General features: G+C 41.7%; 1 protein-coding gene and 1 non-coding gene across 3 annotated transcripts; both read right to left on the bottom strand.

Annotated features, from left to right (window-relative positions):
* Positions 1 to 2,536: 2,536 nt before the first annotated feature.
* On the bottom strand, positions 2,537 to 13,309 carry fam122b (family with sequence similarity 122B). 2 transcript variants are annotated; one of them, XM_023959370.1, is made up of 10 exons: positions 12,370 to 13,309; positions 12,202 to 12,280; positions 12,075 to 12,128; positions 11,804 to 11,847; positions 11,675 to 11,729; positions 11,317 to 11,418; positions 10,446 to 10,531; positions 6,629 to 6,690; positions 5,802 to 5,898; positions 2,537 to 4,332 (listed from the first exon to the last, which is right to left on the bottom strand). In XM_023959370.1, the coding sequence occupies exons 1-10, from the start codon at positions 12,492 to 12,494 to the stop codon at positions 4,194 to 4,196; spliced, it is 843 nt and encodes a 280-aa protein (XP_023815138.1). In that variant the 5' UTR covers positions 12,495 to 13,309; the 3' UTR covers positions 2,537 to 4,193. The 2 variants fall into 2 exon arrangements, with proteins under 2 accessions (XP_023815138.1, XP_023815137.1); XM_023959369.1 differs by having other exon boundaries at positions 6,629 to 6,693; positions 12,370 to 13,307.
* Positions 11,478 to 11,627, bottom strand: LOC111948085. The gene has a single exon (XR_002874069.1). It is a non-coding gene; the product is annotated as a small nucleolar RNA U109 (small nucleolar RNA).
* Positions 13,310 to 13,512: the final 203 nt, after the last annotated feature.

Here is a 13,512-nt window from a genome sequence, read left to right as displayed (position 1 = left end):
GCCTACAACATCCACCTGGAGCTGACAGACCTGAGCCTACAACATCCACCTGGACCTGACAGACCTGAGCCTACAACATCCACCTGGACCTGACAGACCCGAGCCTACAACATCCACCTGGACCTGACAGACCCGAGCCTACAACATCCACCTGGAGCTGACAGACTTGAGCCTACAACATCCACTTGGACCTGACAGACCTGAGCCTACAACATCCACCTGGAGCTGACAGACCTGAGCTTACAACATCCACCTGGAGCTGACAGACCTGAGCCTACAACATCCACCTGGACCTGACAGACCTGAGCCTACAACATCCACCTGGACCTGACAGACCCGAGCCTACAACATCCACCTGGACCTGACAGACCTGAGCCTACAACATCCACCTGGAGCTGACAGACCTGAGCCTACAACATCCACCTGGAGCTGACAGACCTGAGCCTACAACATCCACCTGGACCTGACAGACCTGAGCCTACAACATCCACCTGGAGCTGACAGACCTGAGCCTACAACATCCACCTGGAGCTGACAGACCTGAGCCTACAACATCCACCTGGAGCTGACAGACCTGAGCCTACAACATCCACTTGGACCTGACAGACCTGAGCCTACAACATCCACCTGGAGCTGACAGACCTGAGCCTACAACATCCACCTGGAGCTGACAGACCTGAGCCTACAACATCCACCTGGAGTTGACAGACCTGAGCCTACAACATCCACCTGGACCTGACAGACCTGAGCCTACAACATCCACCTGGAGCTGACAGACCTGAGCCTACAACATCCACCTGGAGCTGACAGACCTGAGCCTACAACATCCACCTGGACCTGACAGACCTGAGCCTACAACATCCACCTGGACCTGACAGACCTGAGCGTACTCTTTGAAAGATTCAATGCTTCTGTTATTTTGTCACAATCGATCTGCAAACAATTATAGTTTTTGGCTTTGAATGTAGAAACAGTAAAATCTCTATTACTGTAGTTGGATGTTCCAGGCCTCCATCTGATTCAAAAGAGGCATTATTTTCACTAATTGTTTTTCTTTTGAAGTAAAAAAGCGTCTTGTCGCTGTAACATTTTTATCTGTGCTGGATTATGGTGATATTCTGTACATGAATGCCTCATCTTCATGTCTCAAAAAGGTTGACACCATGTATCATGCTTCCCTGAGGTTCATTAGCAACTGTAGATCCATGACACATCATTGTGACTTGTATGCAAGAGTACAATGACCTTCTCTGGTCACCAGGAGGCAGGGACATTGGTCCACCTTTATTTATAAGGCCTTGCTTGGATTACTGCCTCCCTACATTTGTTCTTTATTCACAAGGAGAAGTGTGGAATCTTCCTCCTTTAGATCTAAAGACCCACAGAGCTGGGAAAAGTATTTGTCCACTCTGCTCCTTTTGCCTGGAATATGCTGCAGAAAGACTGGAAACTAACTGAACTGGCATCTTTAAATGTTTTTAAGAACAAGCTCAAAGCATCAGAGACTGAAACAATGATGTGCAACAAACAACTTTTTATGATGCATGTGGTTTTAATGATGTTTGTTTTTATGTACTGTGAAATGTGCTGCCTCTTGGCCAGGACTCCATTGGAAAAGAGGTTTTTAATCTCAATGGGACTTTACTGCTTAAAGGTTAAATAAAAATGTGAGCAAAATCAAAGATAGGAAAAAAAGTGAGATGACACACAACGCAACATTTGTTTGAAAAGCAAAAACAAAACTGAAAGCAAATATTTTTATTCGCAACTTAGTTTTGTGTGCATAAAAATCCCTCCATACTCGACAAGAGAGCTTTGTCAGGCTGAGGTGAGACCTAACAGTTTAAAACCCATCCTTCAATTTAGGCAAGATGGAAAACCTGAACCTTCTGAGAGCAGATGTTTAGATCCCAACTACGATTAGATTAATCTGAACTATAGATATTTGACACAGCCAAATGTGTTTCTCTAAATTAAAAAAAAAAAAAATGGCCGATAAAAATTAAAGATCATTTGTTGCTAGGCAAACTTTCCAAACACGTTTGGCCTTTTCTGCAGGATTAGAGCTCTGCAGCCTTCAACACTTCAGCCAATCAGGTTGATTTCTGGCTGAGCAGAACCCAGTGGGAGCTGAAAATTACACTACGTTGCATTTGTGTCATGGTTACTAATATTTTCAATATATATGTACTTTTGACATAAATATTATCCCTGTTAAGTTTAACTTTTGACAAAGGTTCACATGACTTCCTTTCAAAATAAGACGCCTTGTACCAAATAGTATGTCGATGCAGGAAACCTAGTAGGTAGTGTAAGTTATTTTTCTTTTTATTGTTAATTTGACCATTTTTAGTGCATTCAGCCATAACTGGAAACTAAATTTAAGTCAGAGCTGATAAAGCAACCCATACGGTGTTCTTTGGACCTTAAGGCACACTTAGAATTATAACATGTACACTGTGACACAGTTCTGCATTATAGTATAAAATCTAGATTGGAGCTTCAACTGTTTGTAAATGAGTTGTACACAGTCTGACTTGTCGGTTATGTTTCACTTTATTCACCTTTCAGTCAAAAAATAAAACTGTCTCTCATTTGAAAAAGTAACGTTTTTCATGTCTTCGAGCAGAGAGCCGTGATGAAGGGGTATCGGAGCCACACGTGGCCTCTGGGTCAGAACAAAGAAATAATTTATTAACTCCTGATGTTCGCCATGGAGACGGCGCAGAAACCAAGCGGAGGCAAAGCGTAAGTCGGACATGCGGCACAGAACCACACGGACCGCTAAAATGCTGCCCTGAACACGGGGAAGACTGGGACAAAAAAAAACAGACCATGTGCCACTTCCTGTGTCAAAATAAAGCAGACAGCAAGTTAAAAAAAGAACAAAACAAACAAGCAAACATACTTTTTTTTTTTTTAAATAAAAGCTCCCACTTTCATACAACGATTTACATTCACTTCCTCTTTTCATATCAACAGACAAACATTGACGGCTACGGAGCCGTTAAAAAAGGGTTGGTAAAGTTAACACAGGTCAGGGGTACGAGACCAGGTTGCCATGACGACTGAAGACGGTGCAAATGTCACAGTGCGAGCTCGAAAGCTCGAACCCCCCCACCATCAAACAGTTTGGATGATTTGGCTTTAAGACGCCAACTGAAACACTCGCAGCGTCCTGTGCAGCAAGTTGGGGTTTTTGTTGTTTTTGTTTTTTTAAATCAAAACCACACCAGCAGTATTTTACCCACAATGCAATGGCACCCCCACCCCCAAACCCATTCTCTCTCTCTCTCTCTCTATATATATATATATATTTATATTTTATTTTTTCGTCACAGCAGTTTGATCATCATGGATAAACTGTTCACAGGAGATAGAAATCCATCACCACCCAAGTTTACTTTCTTTATAAATAAGAACACTTTGCCAGAAGGAACTAATTCATCGTCCACACCAGAGGAATTCTGGGAAAAAAACAAAACAGGAAAGCTATAGTGTCGAAGCTGGAATGTCCACATTTCATCTGGAGGGTGGGGGGTTACCTAGAGGTGGAATCATTCTGTACATCTGCAGCAGATCGTTACGGGAGTCGGGCATCATGGGAAATTTAAAAAAAAACAACAACAATAAACAAAAAAGCACAACACACATTCACAGCTGATAAAAAACATTCTGGAAACTTTCTCCACACTTTTTAAAGTACGACAGGAACGCTCAATAGATGTAGCCCACAAATAGTTTCGATGCAAAACTAAATATATGTACATCATTACAAAGAAAGCAAAAAAAAAAAAAGAACAACCAAAATAAGTTAAATTTTTTTTTCTGACAGAAAGAAGCTTTTCCAGCACATAACAGGAAAATGTACACATCCAAAATGTCTTCTCCAGTGCTCTGTGTGCTCACTGGTGTGCAGGAAAGCCAGAAGCATGAAGCAAAGCACCATCCAACACCCCCAACTAGCAGCCGGTGCTCACAGTGTCTTCAGTCATTCCACAGACCCCCCCACCCCACCCCACACCGGGTGGCGTCTCCGAACCTCAGACGAGCTCCGCCTTCATGAAAAGCAGCCGTGAGGGGAAAACGGGGTGAACTCACAGAAATGAACGGATGCGGTTAACGGCGGGGGCTAGATCCCTCTCGGCGTGGAGGGAGGGGCCCCGTTTGTCCTTCACGTCTTCTTGGTGCCCTCACTTCGGGGACAGATCCTGCAGCGAGGCGAAGGGGGAGTTGCTGGAGGAGGACGGGGACACGCCCTCCATCTTCCCCGGGGAGTCGGTGGAGGAGCCGATGCTGCTCAGACTGCCGTCCAGCAGGTCTGGAGAATGACTGGAGAAGACAAAGAAGAAGAGAATCTCACATCTTACACCGAAACAACAAATACACAAAGATGTCTTCTTTGGAGACAACTTTGTCTTTGAAGCCCATCGACCCACAGGGTGACTGTTGCATCAGCCTCAACATGAACATGGCTGTTTTATTTCTAAAAACAACAACACAGATTCTATCTGGTTCTGTTTACTTATGATGTAATTTGGAGAAGTACACGGCGCTCTGTCAAAACGTTTAACCAAAGTAGAACCACTGAAAAATGGCGCCTGTCATGAGACTCGCTTACACAGATTTCAACCTCAAGGCCATCGATCACACAGCGGAACATGGGAATCAAGCAGAGAATTTAAAGGGCCCATATCATTATCATATATCAATTTATATGCACACTATCCACCATCTATGCTAAAGTATGGATGTTGTTTGCTTTTCGAGCGGCGACACGCCGCCGAGGCCGACTCTAGGTTGACGTCACCCACACGGAGCGAAAGGCGGAGCCTCAGAGATCAAGCCGGGTTGGAAAACGGGCTGCGAAAATGACTAATTTAACAAAGATTGTGTTCTTTAATGTGCCAAAGATATAATATAGGCCCTGTAACATGAATAAATCAGTGGTACGGAAATGTAATCTGCACCAATCATAGAAGAGTTTCCGAGGGAACAAAACCATCCAGCTTACGATCCGGAATGCCTTGTAGTGTGGAAAACATAGTGCAGGACGTTCCAGCCGCCTGGATTTTGATTACATTTAGACCCACGGTTCCTGCTTGCTTTCTTATCGCCTTTTCGCCGAAGTAAAAACCTAATAAATATGAACATTTGACCAAAACTCTGAAGATGAAAAAGTGGATGATAAATACCACATCAATGGACGTACATTTCGTCAAATGACACATTGTTCATACACAATGCACTGTGGTCTATATTGAGCATCGATGCACACTAGGGTTGTGTCCGAATTCCTTCCCTACTCAATATAATAGAGCGTTTGCCATTTTCTAGTGCTGTCCATTCCAAAATCGAGTTCCCTAGAAATTTCCCAGAAGTCTTTGCGACAAACCAGTGTGCATCAATGCTCACTAGATCGGCGAATATAAACCACAATGCATTGCATCGTAGCAATTTTTGCCAAACAATTTATTTAAATGTATTATTTTTAATAAACCATCAGTTTTTTATCTTCAGAAGACAGTGGACGATAAATAATCGTCGCAAAATGCTCATATTTATTATATTTTAACTTCTTGAATCCATGATGTCATATCCACCGTTTAAAAACAAAAGTAGTGAGCGTGGTGTCTGAATTGCTTTTAAAATTCAGGGCACACTATATTGTTTTTTAGTAGTAAGGGGTTAGGGCAGGAATTCGGAAACAGCCTAGTTTTTTTGCAGAGACTTCTGGGAATTTTCCAGGGCATTGGGTTTGGCCGCAGCCCAGATGAACCGGGCGGGTTGGTGTCGATTACCAGGAGCTGAGGTCAGACAGATTGGAGGCGTCTGAGGACAGCATGGTGGTGGTGCCCTGGAAGAGTCTCTTCGGTTGACTCTCCGTCTCCATCTCACCTGTCAAACAAAGAGAGCTGATGTTTGGAAACAAGAAAACTTCTGCACCGAGTTTATTCCCTCTAACTGAAAACTCCGAAATCTGCGATCCGTTCCGGAGAAATACAGCACACACATTTGTTATCCGAGATCGCCGATACACAATGCTTATGAATATGGAAAAGTATAGTAAAAATACATTCAGGTGATGTCATTATGGCTTTAAAGTTACGAAATAATGTCGCATTTTCAGTACAAACATACCAAATGTGCTACACTTATTTAAAGTGGATAAATATATCTATACATATATATATATATATATATATATATATATATATATATATATATATATATATATATATATATATATATATATATATCTATATATATATCTATCTATATATATATCTATATATATATATATATATATATATATATATATATAGATATATATATTTTAAGATCTGTGTTCTTATCGGTTGTTTAGTTGATTCTCCTGTTTCAAATAAAAGGTATAAATGATGATAATTAAATCAAATTTTTACACGTCCAATAAAAAAAAAAAACCTCCAGCAACCATTCAAACACAATACATTGAATTGTGGATCTAATAGGATAGCCACTTAAGTAAAGTAATTCTTTAAATAGCGATTCTATCCTTAGATTATTACGACCAGAATGCAATGCTTGATATTTCGCACGGTATCAGGCCGTGGCACGACTTTTTGTGAACGGAAAACCGTCTCACCTTTACGCTTCATTGGGCCCAGAATGCTGGCTCGGATGCAGTTGATTGGACTCTGACTTCGCCTGCTGAAGAAACCGGATCCAACAAGATCAAGCCATTTTATTTAACCTTTTTTTTTTTTTTTTAAAGCACCAGAGCTGTCGTTGGTGACACCAAATCACACGAGCTCCTTCAATTAACATCATCACAGTGGATTCTGAAGAGGAGAATCCACTGTGATGACGTTAATTGCATAAACAGTGGAAGAAGAGTTACGGTAATTCAACAGCTAAAGACCACAGCATGAACCTAAACCTTTTAAAGAATAGGTTTTACTGCAGATCGTGTATTTGTTTGAGGGATGGGCGATATATCGGTGCCAGCATCGGCCAATGTTTGCATAACTTGAGTTTATCTGCATCGGTCCGACATAAAAAAAAGAAGCTAAATTTAGATCTGCAAGTTAAAAAAAATCAAGTTAAATCTTCTCAACTTGTCCTGTCCAACAGCTGGGCAGACAGATGAGAGCTGAAGGCCTCTTGTGTTGGACATATTTTACTTTTACAAGGTTGTGATTCTTCTGACACAAGAGATGTATATTTGAATAAACCCCCTTTGTAATTTAGGCTAACTCCCATTAATTATATTTGTAACAGTTTTTTGTTGGACCGGACAGAAGAGAAAAGGAGGGAAGAAGAGAGAGGGATGTGTGTGTGTGTGTGGGGGGGGGGTCCATAAAGCATCTTAAAGCAACAAGTTGCTGGGTGTTTATTATCATTGCGGTCAGGTTTGGAAGTACGACAAATCTAAAAGGGGCGGGGCCTGTCTACACAAACGCAAATGTTACAAACAAACCTTTTGGCTCCAATAATGTTCACATACATAAAGGTAAACATGGACCTATACCATGGTCCAGGTGAATACTTGATTCCGATTGGTTGCTGGGTGTGCATTAAAAAGTGATAGTGCACAGTGATAACCGCACGCCGGTCACAAACCTAAATGTTCTATTTCACTCCGCGGGCTTCTTTAAAACAACCTTTTGCTTCATCCTCTGGAAAAAAAAAAAGCGTTAAAAGGTGAACTTTCTCTCTGAACTGACGCTTTATTTAAGCCATCGTGACCACTAGCATAGATATGGCTTTCCCTTGCCAGGGTCGGAGCGCGTTGTCTTGGTAGCGCGACAACGCGCTCCTCAGCACCACCTAACAAATAGTCCGCTTTTGTGGGGGAAAAAAGTGGTCCAATCCGAAAAAATAAGAATAAAGTACTGAAAACTGGTTGAATATTTATTTCTATTGTAGGTGACCATGGTATGAGCGGGTTAATGGCCTTATCAGAAATTAACGCTCTTTGTGCGTTATTTTCTTACATAATACAACTAACGTTCACACACCCAACCTTATGCCTTCAGACTAACACACGTGAAACGTTTCATTCTGTCACGCAAGCTATTCATGTGAAGATGAGATAGCACCTGTGGAAAATGTATACCAATTTTTCTAATGGAATGGATTTACAGTTATAGTCATTAATTGACTGTTTATTAGGTAAATGTTATTTTTTTATACATAATAGATCCAGGCAATGGGGAGCTTATGGTTTACAGTTCTGTCTAATATTCCATAAATGGTCTGAATGCTTACATATATATCTATATGAAAGTTTTAAAGTGATACTTGTTCCTATAAGACCCTATGCTGTGTGTTAAAAAGGTGAAGTACAATGTGATTGTCCAGTAAAAGAAAAGTTGTGCATTTCTAATAAAGAAACAAAAAGGAAATCTGAACTTTTGTGTCACTGTAGACCAGGGGCCTCAAACTCAATTTTCCCAGGGGCCACAGAAGGCAGGGTCTAGCTCAGGGAGGGCCACAACTTCAACGCGCACACACACACACACACGCAACTTGTGAGTGTCTGAAAGCCAATAAGGTTTGTATGGAACATGTACTATACTATTAACTATACTCTATCATTAACTGTTTTCTGTACAAAATGTACTTATAAAACTCTCCTTTAAATAAAATATGTAAATAAAAAAATCTATAAGTAAATGAATCAGTAATAGATTTCTGTTTATTTAGTCTTCTATATATGCAGTTTTCTAATTTAAACGTCCCTATTAACACAGTTCAGTTAACACTATTGAATTATAACTACAGTTCTGTAAATCCATCAATGGTTCTTCTGAACACGGCTTCTCTTGTCTTCTTACTGCTGGACACCTGGCTGCTGAGACCCTCAGTGTGGTTAAAGATGATTGTCAGTAAATCTGGACTGTACTTGGACTTTTTGAAATTTAAGGTGGAGAAGTCAGAGTTTGTGTTCCCAATTTTGAGTCTGTGTTGAATGTTTTTTTAAAAAGTTTACGCTTTAAACCACAAATCAGTAAAGGAGAAACAAAATTCAGTAACCATTTTTAGATGTTCTTTCTTATGACATTTTGGACGTTTAAACTCTGGTCACAAGTTATTTTAGAGCAGCCGGTCAGCCACTCCTATGTTTTCATAGCTGAATTCAAACTGTGGTTCCTAAAAGAACGATGATGTTCACTGGAGATCAGAGCAATCGTTACCAATACCTGAGATCAGAGAAAGGCTCAAAATCGTATGGAAATTCATGTTGGTGACACCAAATATGTGCAGCCAAGATGCACATTAGGCGTGTTTGAGATCACCCAGGTGGACGTAACGCTGCACAGATCACCTGGTGTGTGACGTATGTTTTTGCTCCAACATCACCTGTCAATCATCAAAAAAATATCACCAGCTGCCAATGCAGCTGGAAATTTAGTACTGCACTGACTGCAAGCTGCCCATGACTACAAAACATTGCATTATGGGAAATGTGTCCTGACGGTTTTTGTAGTTGAGTGATCAATTAAAATAATTTAAAATACCTATGGATTAAAAAAAGGCTACAAACATTACAAAACATTGAAATAATTATAAAAGATGTAATAACAAAGATCATACTAAAGGGGGAGAGGCATATTAAAACTAAATTGAACTCCAACTTCCTGCTCTCCTTAAGTCCCGCTGCAGCTTTGCCTTCACCCCCCCCCCGGTCTCGCTAACAATCCAGGCACGGCGCTGGTTCATCTCAAACACGTCTATCGTTGCATTTTCCACACGTGTGTCTAAGACTTCATGTTGTTGCTCGCACATGTTTAATGTTCAAGCCCCATTAGCTGTCACGCATGTAGGTGTGGGACATTTATTCTCCTCAGCTGACCATCTCCTGGGGGGGGGGGCGTTGTGCTGCCGTAACAGCCGTGCATGAGAATCGTTTGATCGGGGTTGATACGCCGCCGCGCGCCTAACCGTAACCATAACCTTAACCCTCCTCCTGGGTCTGTGCGGCCCAGAGGAAAATTCAGCACGGACTGCATGTATGTAGAAAATTGCGAGCGAATAAATATGTTCTAAGAAGGAAAGTAAGGAACTCCTTAATGTGGTCCAGGGAGGGGGCTGTCAGGTTTCCTGCATTAAATGTTCACGCCCCCAGAGTCATATACCCCACTGTGATTGGTTGATTTGTCAGCTCCGCGCACAACACTGAAAAAGTGTCATTCATACTAACTGGCGGGACGAATTAACATTAAACTTTCATATTAAGGCGGGGGCAGCAAAATATCATCTTGGGGCCCGCAGGACGCAAGTTTGAGACCCCTGCTGTAGACGCTTAAGGATCGGTAACGTCAAATATCTGCCACATTTGCAGAGGACATATCGGTTATCGGCCGGAAAAAATATATATCGGCCCATCCCTAATTTGTTCTCAAGAAAAAGTCAAATCTAGGGGGAAAACAACACTTTCAGGTCCAGCGAACACTAACCTGAACCTGCGCGTGGGGCTGGGTATCGGGCTGGGCGTCAAACCATTGCAGCTCACCAGGATTTGGAGCGAAGGAGAGAAACACTGCTGCTTGAAAGACAAGAACAAGAGGTCAAAGAACAAATATTAGGAGAGCCATTAAGAATCTGTCTGTAAATCAGTAGGATTTGTTCTGTTCACAAATAAACAACAAGCACATTAAAACTTAGTAGTATGGGGCCTTTTGTTCTGCTTTACTATTTGTTTGATTAATTAATCTTAGTCTTTCGTGGCAATCCTTTATATCTATTTTTTTTGTATTTTTTACAGATATTTATATATATATATATCTTTCATTATATAGCAAAATAATTCCACAATGAACTTGTCCAAAAAGACACAATTCCGAGTGGTAAATCTGTCCCTTTTTTGCTGAAAAAAAGTTACAAATATTGAGATCAAACATTTTATGTTTTAGAACAAAAGATCGAACAAGTGGAGGCAAAATAAAAATATATACCGGTAAATCCACAATCAAAGCAAAGACGAGGTCAAAACAATGTAGAAAAATATCTAAAAACCAGGCAAAGCTCCTCCGGAGAAACAAGAATTTATTCCAGGAGGTCTTACAGGTATGTAGCATAACTTTTTTTTTTTAAACCAAACATTTCAAAGCTACAAACTTTTTAAAACCTTCACATTGAATTTTGAAGGAAAGCTACGCTAATGAGGGGTATGGATTCCTTCCTGCGTCAACAGCAAATGTGAGTCCAGGGACTACTGAGGGTTAAAAAGACAGGTTCATGTCCTCTTTAAGTTCAGATTTAGGCCAAAAGGAGCCTCGAGTTGAGATGGGTGACTTTGCCAAGATGATTTCTAAAAGAGCACGGTACCTTCTTTCCTATCCCTCTGGTTGGGGACGGGGCCGGCGACACAGGCACAAAGTCAACTCGCTTTGGCGATGAAGAAGCCACTTTCTCCAAATCATTGTCACTCTGAGAAAACAGCAACACATGACATGAATGAAGGCAGCTTGAAACATACATGCTTTGGCAACTGTGGGAGTTTTATACTACCGACTCAGTCTGGCCTTGAAAGACTGGTGGCCCTGTTAGCTCCCGAATATTTCAGCGTTAATCTAGCATGTTTTTGCTTGACCCCCCTATTGTCACGGACAGACGGCAAAGAGGGCCAAAACATGCACCGAAGTCCATCATTACACTGAAAGTGTGGTTAGAAACTATCTCTTACCAGACTAAGACTTTCCTCCCAGGAGTGGCTCATTTGCATGGCAGCTTGAACTTCCCTGTGAGAGAAAAATATTAAAAGATGAGCTTAGAAACATTGGATTTTGACTCAAAAACAAGCTGTAGAGCTCACCGTTCATGAGCAGTCTCCCTGTTCATAACGTCCACTCCCTCTTCCTGCAATACAGAAAAATAGATAAGAAAACTCATTCATATCAATACAATCGTCAAACTTTTCTTTTTTTGTAGGAGTTTGGTACTACCAGTTGATCATCAGATCAATGGTCCTTTTAACTCTAGTGTTGCTCTTGCATGTTTTTAAACACCGTTAACCCTCATAATCAAAGGGAACCGGTGGTCTGACATGCTCACTCATGCACTGGGCAGTGCCCTCAGGCGCTTACTTGTTTTATTTGGTGGAGTCTGGTGCTGGGGACACGGATGGGTGACGATGGGACCTGTGTGTGGACGCGAAAGTTATTACTGTCGCTTCAAAAACGCTGCAGACAAATGCCAAGTGCAGAACTGTACCATGTTGGGCCTGTTGACAACTGTGGTGCTGTTTCTGCGACTGCGCAGAACCTCTCTGTGGAATACCTGGGAGTTATCGCTGCAAATGACAGATGGAGACCTGTTTGTATTCTCCCATGATCCAAAAGCAAGCACGTGGGCACACTTAGAAAGAAATCAACGAGGAACCTCAAGCCATTGATCATGGGAGCGCTGTTGGATCTTCTCAGATGTCCGTCGACCTGCACTAAGGAGGATGGGATCTCCAGATCCAGCTCCATCTTTTCTTGGGGCATGACTCCGGAGTTGTTCATGTTCCTGGAAGGGGCCAGTCCGTCACCGATCCGTGAACGTCAAATGGCCGACTGGTTCAGTAATGCCACATTACTGACGTCCTACCCCAGCTGCTATTACATGATTAAAATGTGCTATCAAACCGGGATACAAAACCAACGACAGCAACTCACAGAGGCCCCCCTTCGTCCGTATGGGCGCACGAACTAAAGAGTTTGACCATACAGTGGGATACTAATTTTAGCGCAATTTACGGCGACGTCTAAAACAGCCTGTGTTATCATTACACGGAGTGCTACAAGTAGTCACAACTTTGCAGCGTGATGGCTAGCACGCCAAGGCTACATACCACACAATGCCCGTTACTTAGTCTGCGAGGCAGAAGCGGTTGGCGAGCTACAACTTCATGTTAGCGCCTTAAAATGAGCTAGCGCTAGCCAAACTAGTCAGGCAGCAGCATTCAGTTAAACCAAATTTAAGCAACTCTAAAGCGCAAACATTGCTTTCAAATGACGAGCATAGCTTCTATAGCTAACTGCTTACTGTGAGACTGAGAGCCGAAAGAATGGTTCAGCCATAACCAACAGCAGTGAAACCTAGCCCAACGAGCTAGCATGCTAAGCTAGCATTGACCCCAATAGCTTCAATACATATTCTATGGATGGATCGAAGCTGCGACACAGATTCACTAAACATTTTTATCCGTAAAAAAAATTCTTATAGAATTAACTGAGCTAATAAGTGTAGTGAAAAATTCCCCAAATTTTATGTTTCGTTTCTGCGAGCCGCCAACCACGAATGAACTAGAATCCCAGATCACACAGGAGCTGGCAAAAAAAAAAAAAAAAAAAAAAAATCCACGCCCCTTTTTTTAATGTTAATGTCCAATGAAAACGCTCCATTTGCCGGCGCGAGGACATTCTGGGACCAAACCATGGAATGTACCAAGCACTGTACCTGGAGGACAAATATTTCCCAGAAAATCATCGATTACGCCACATTAGTTAAGCTTTACTCATTAACTGTCGTGTCCATAAA

Source organism: Oryzias latipes, chromosome 10, assembly GCF_002234675.1.
Source record: "Oryzias latipes chromosome 10, ASM223467v1".
Taxonomy (NCBI): domain Eukaryota; kingdom Metazoa; phylum Chordata; class Actinopteri; order Beloniformes; family Adrianichthyidae; genus Oryzias; species Oryzias latipes.
This window is presented reverse-complemented; position numbering and strand designations above follow the sequence as displayed.

Coding starts and splice junctions, on each gene's coding strand:
- fam122b (XM_023959369.1), bottom strand. CDS start 12,494: ATGAACAACTCCGGAGTCATGCCCCAAGAAAAGATGGAGCTGGATCTG. Junction 11,730..11,803: donor AGGGAGACTGCTCATGAACG/GTGAGCTCTACA, acceptor TTTCTCTCACAG/GGAAGTTCAAGCTGCCATGC. Junction 5,899..6,628: donor GGGCCCAATGAAGCGTAAAG/GTGAGACGGTTT, acceptor TTTGTTTGACAG/GTGAGATGGAGACGGAGAGT.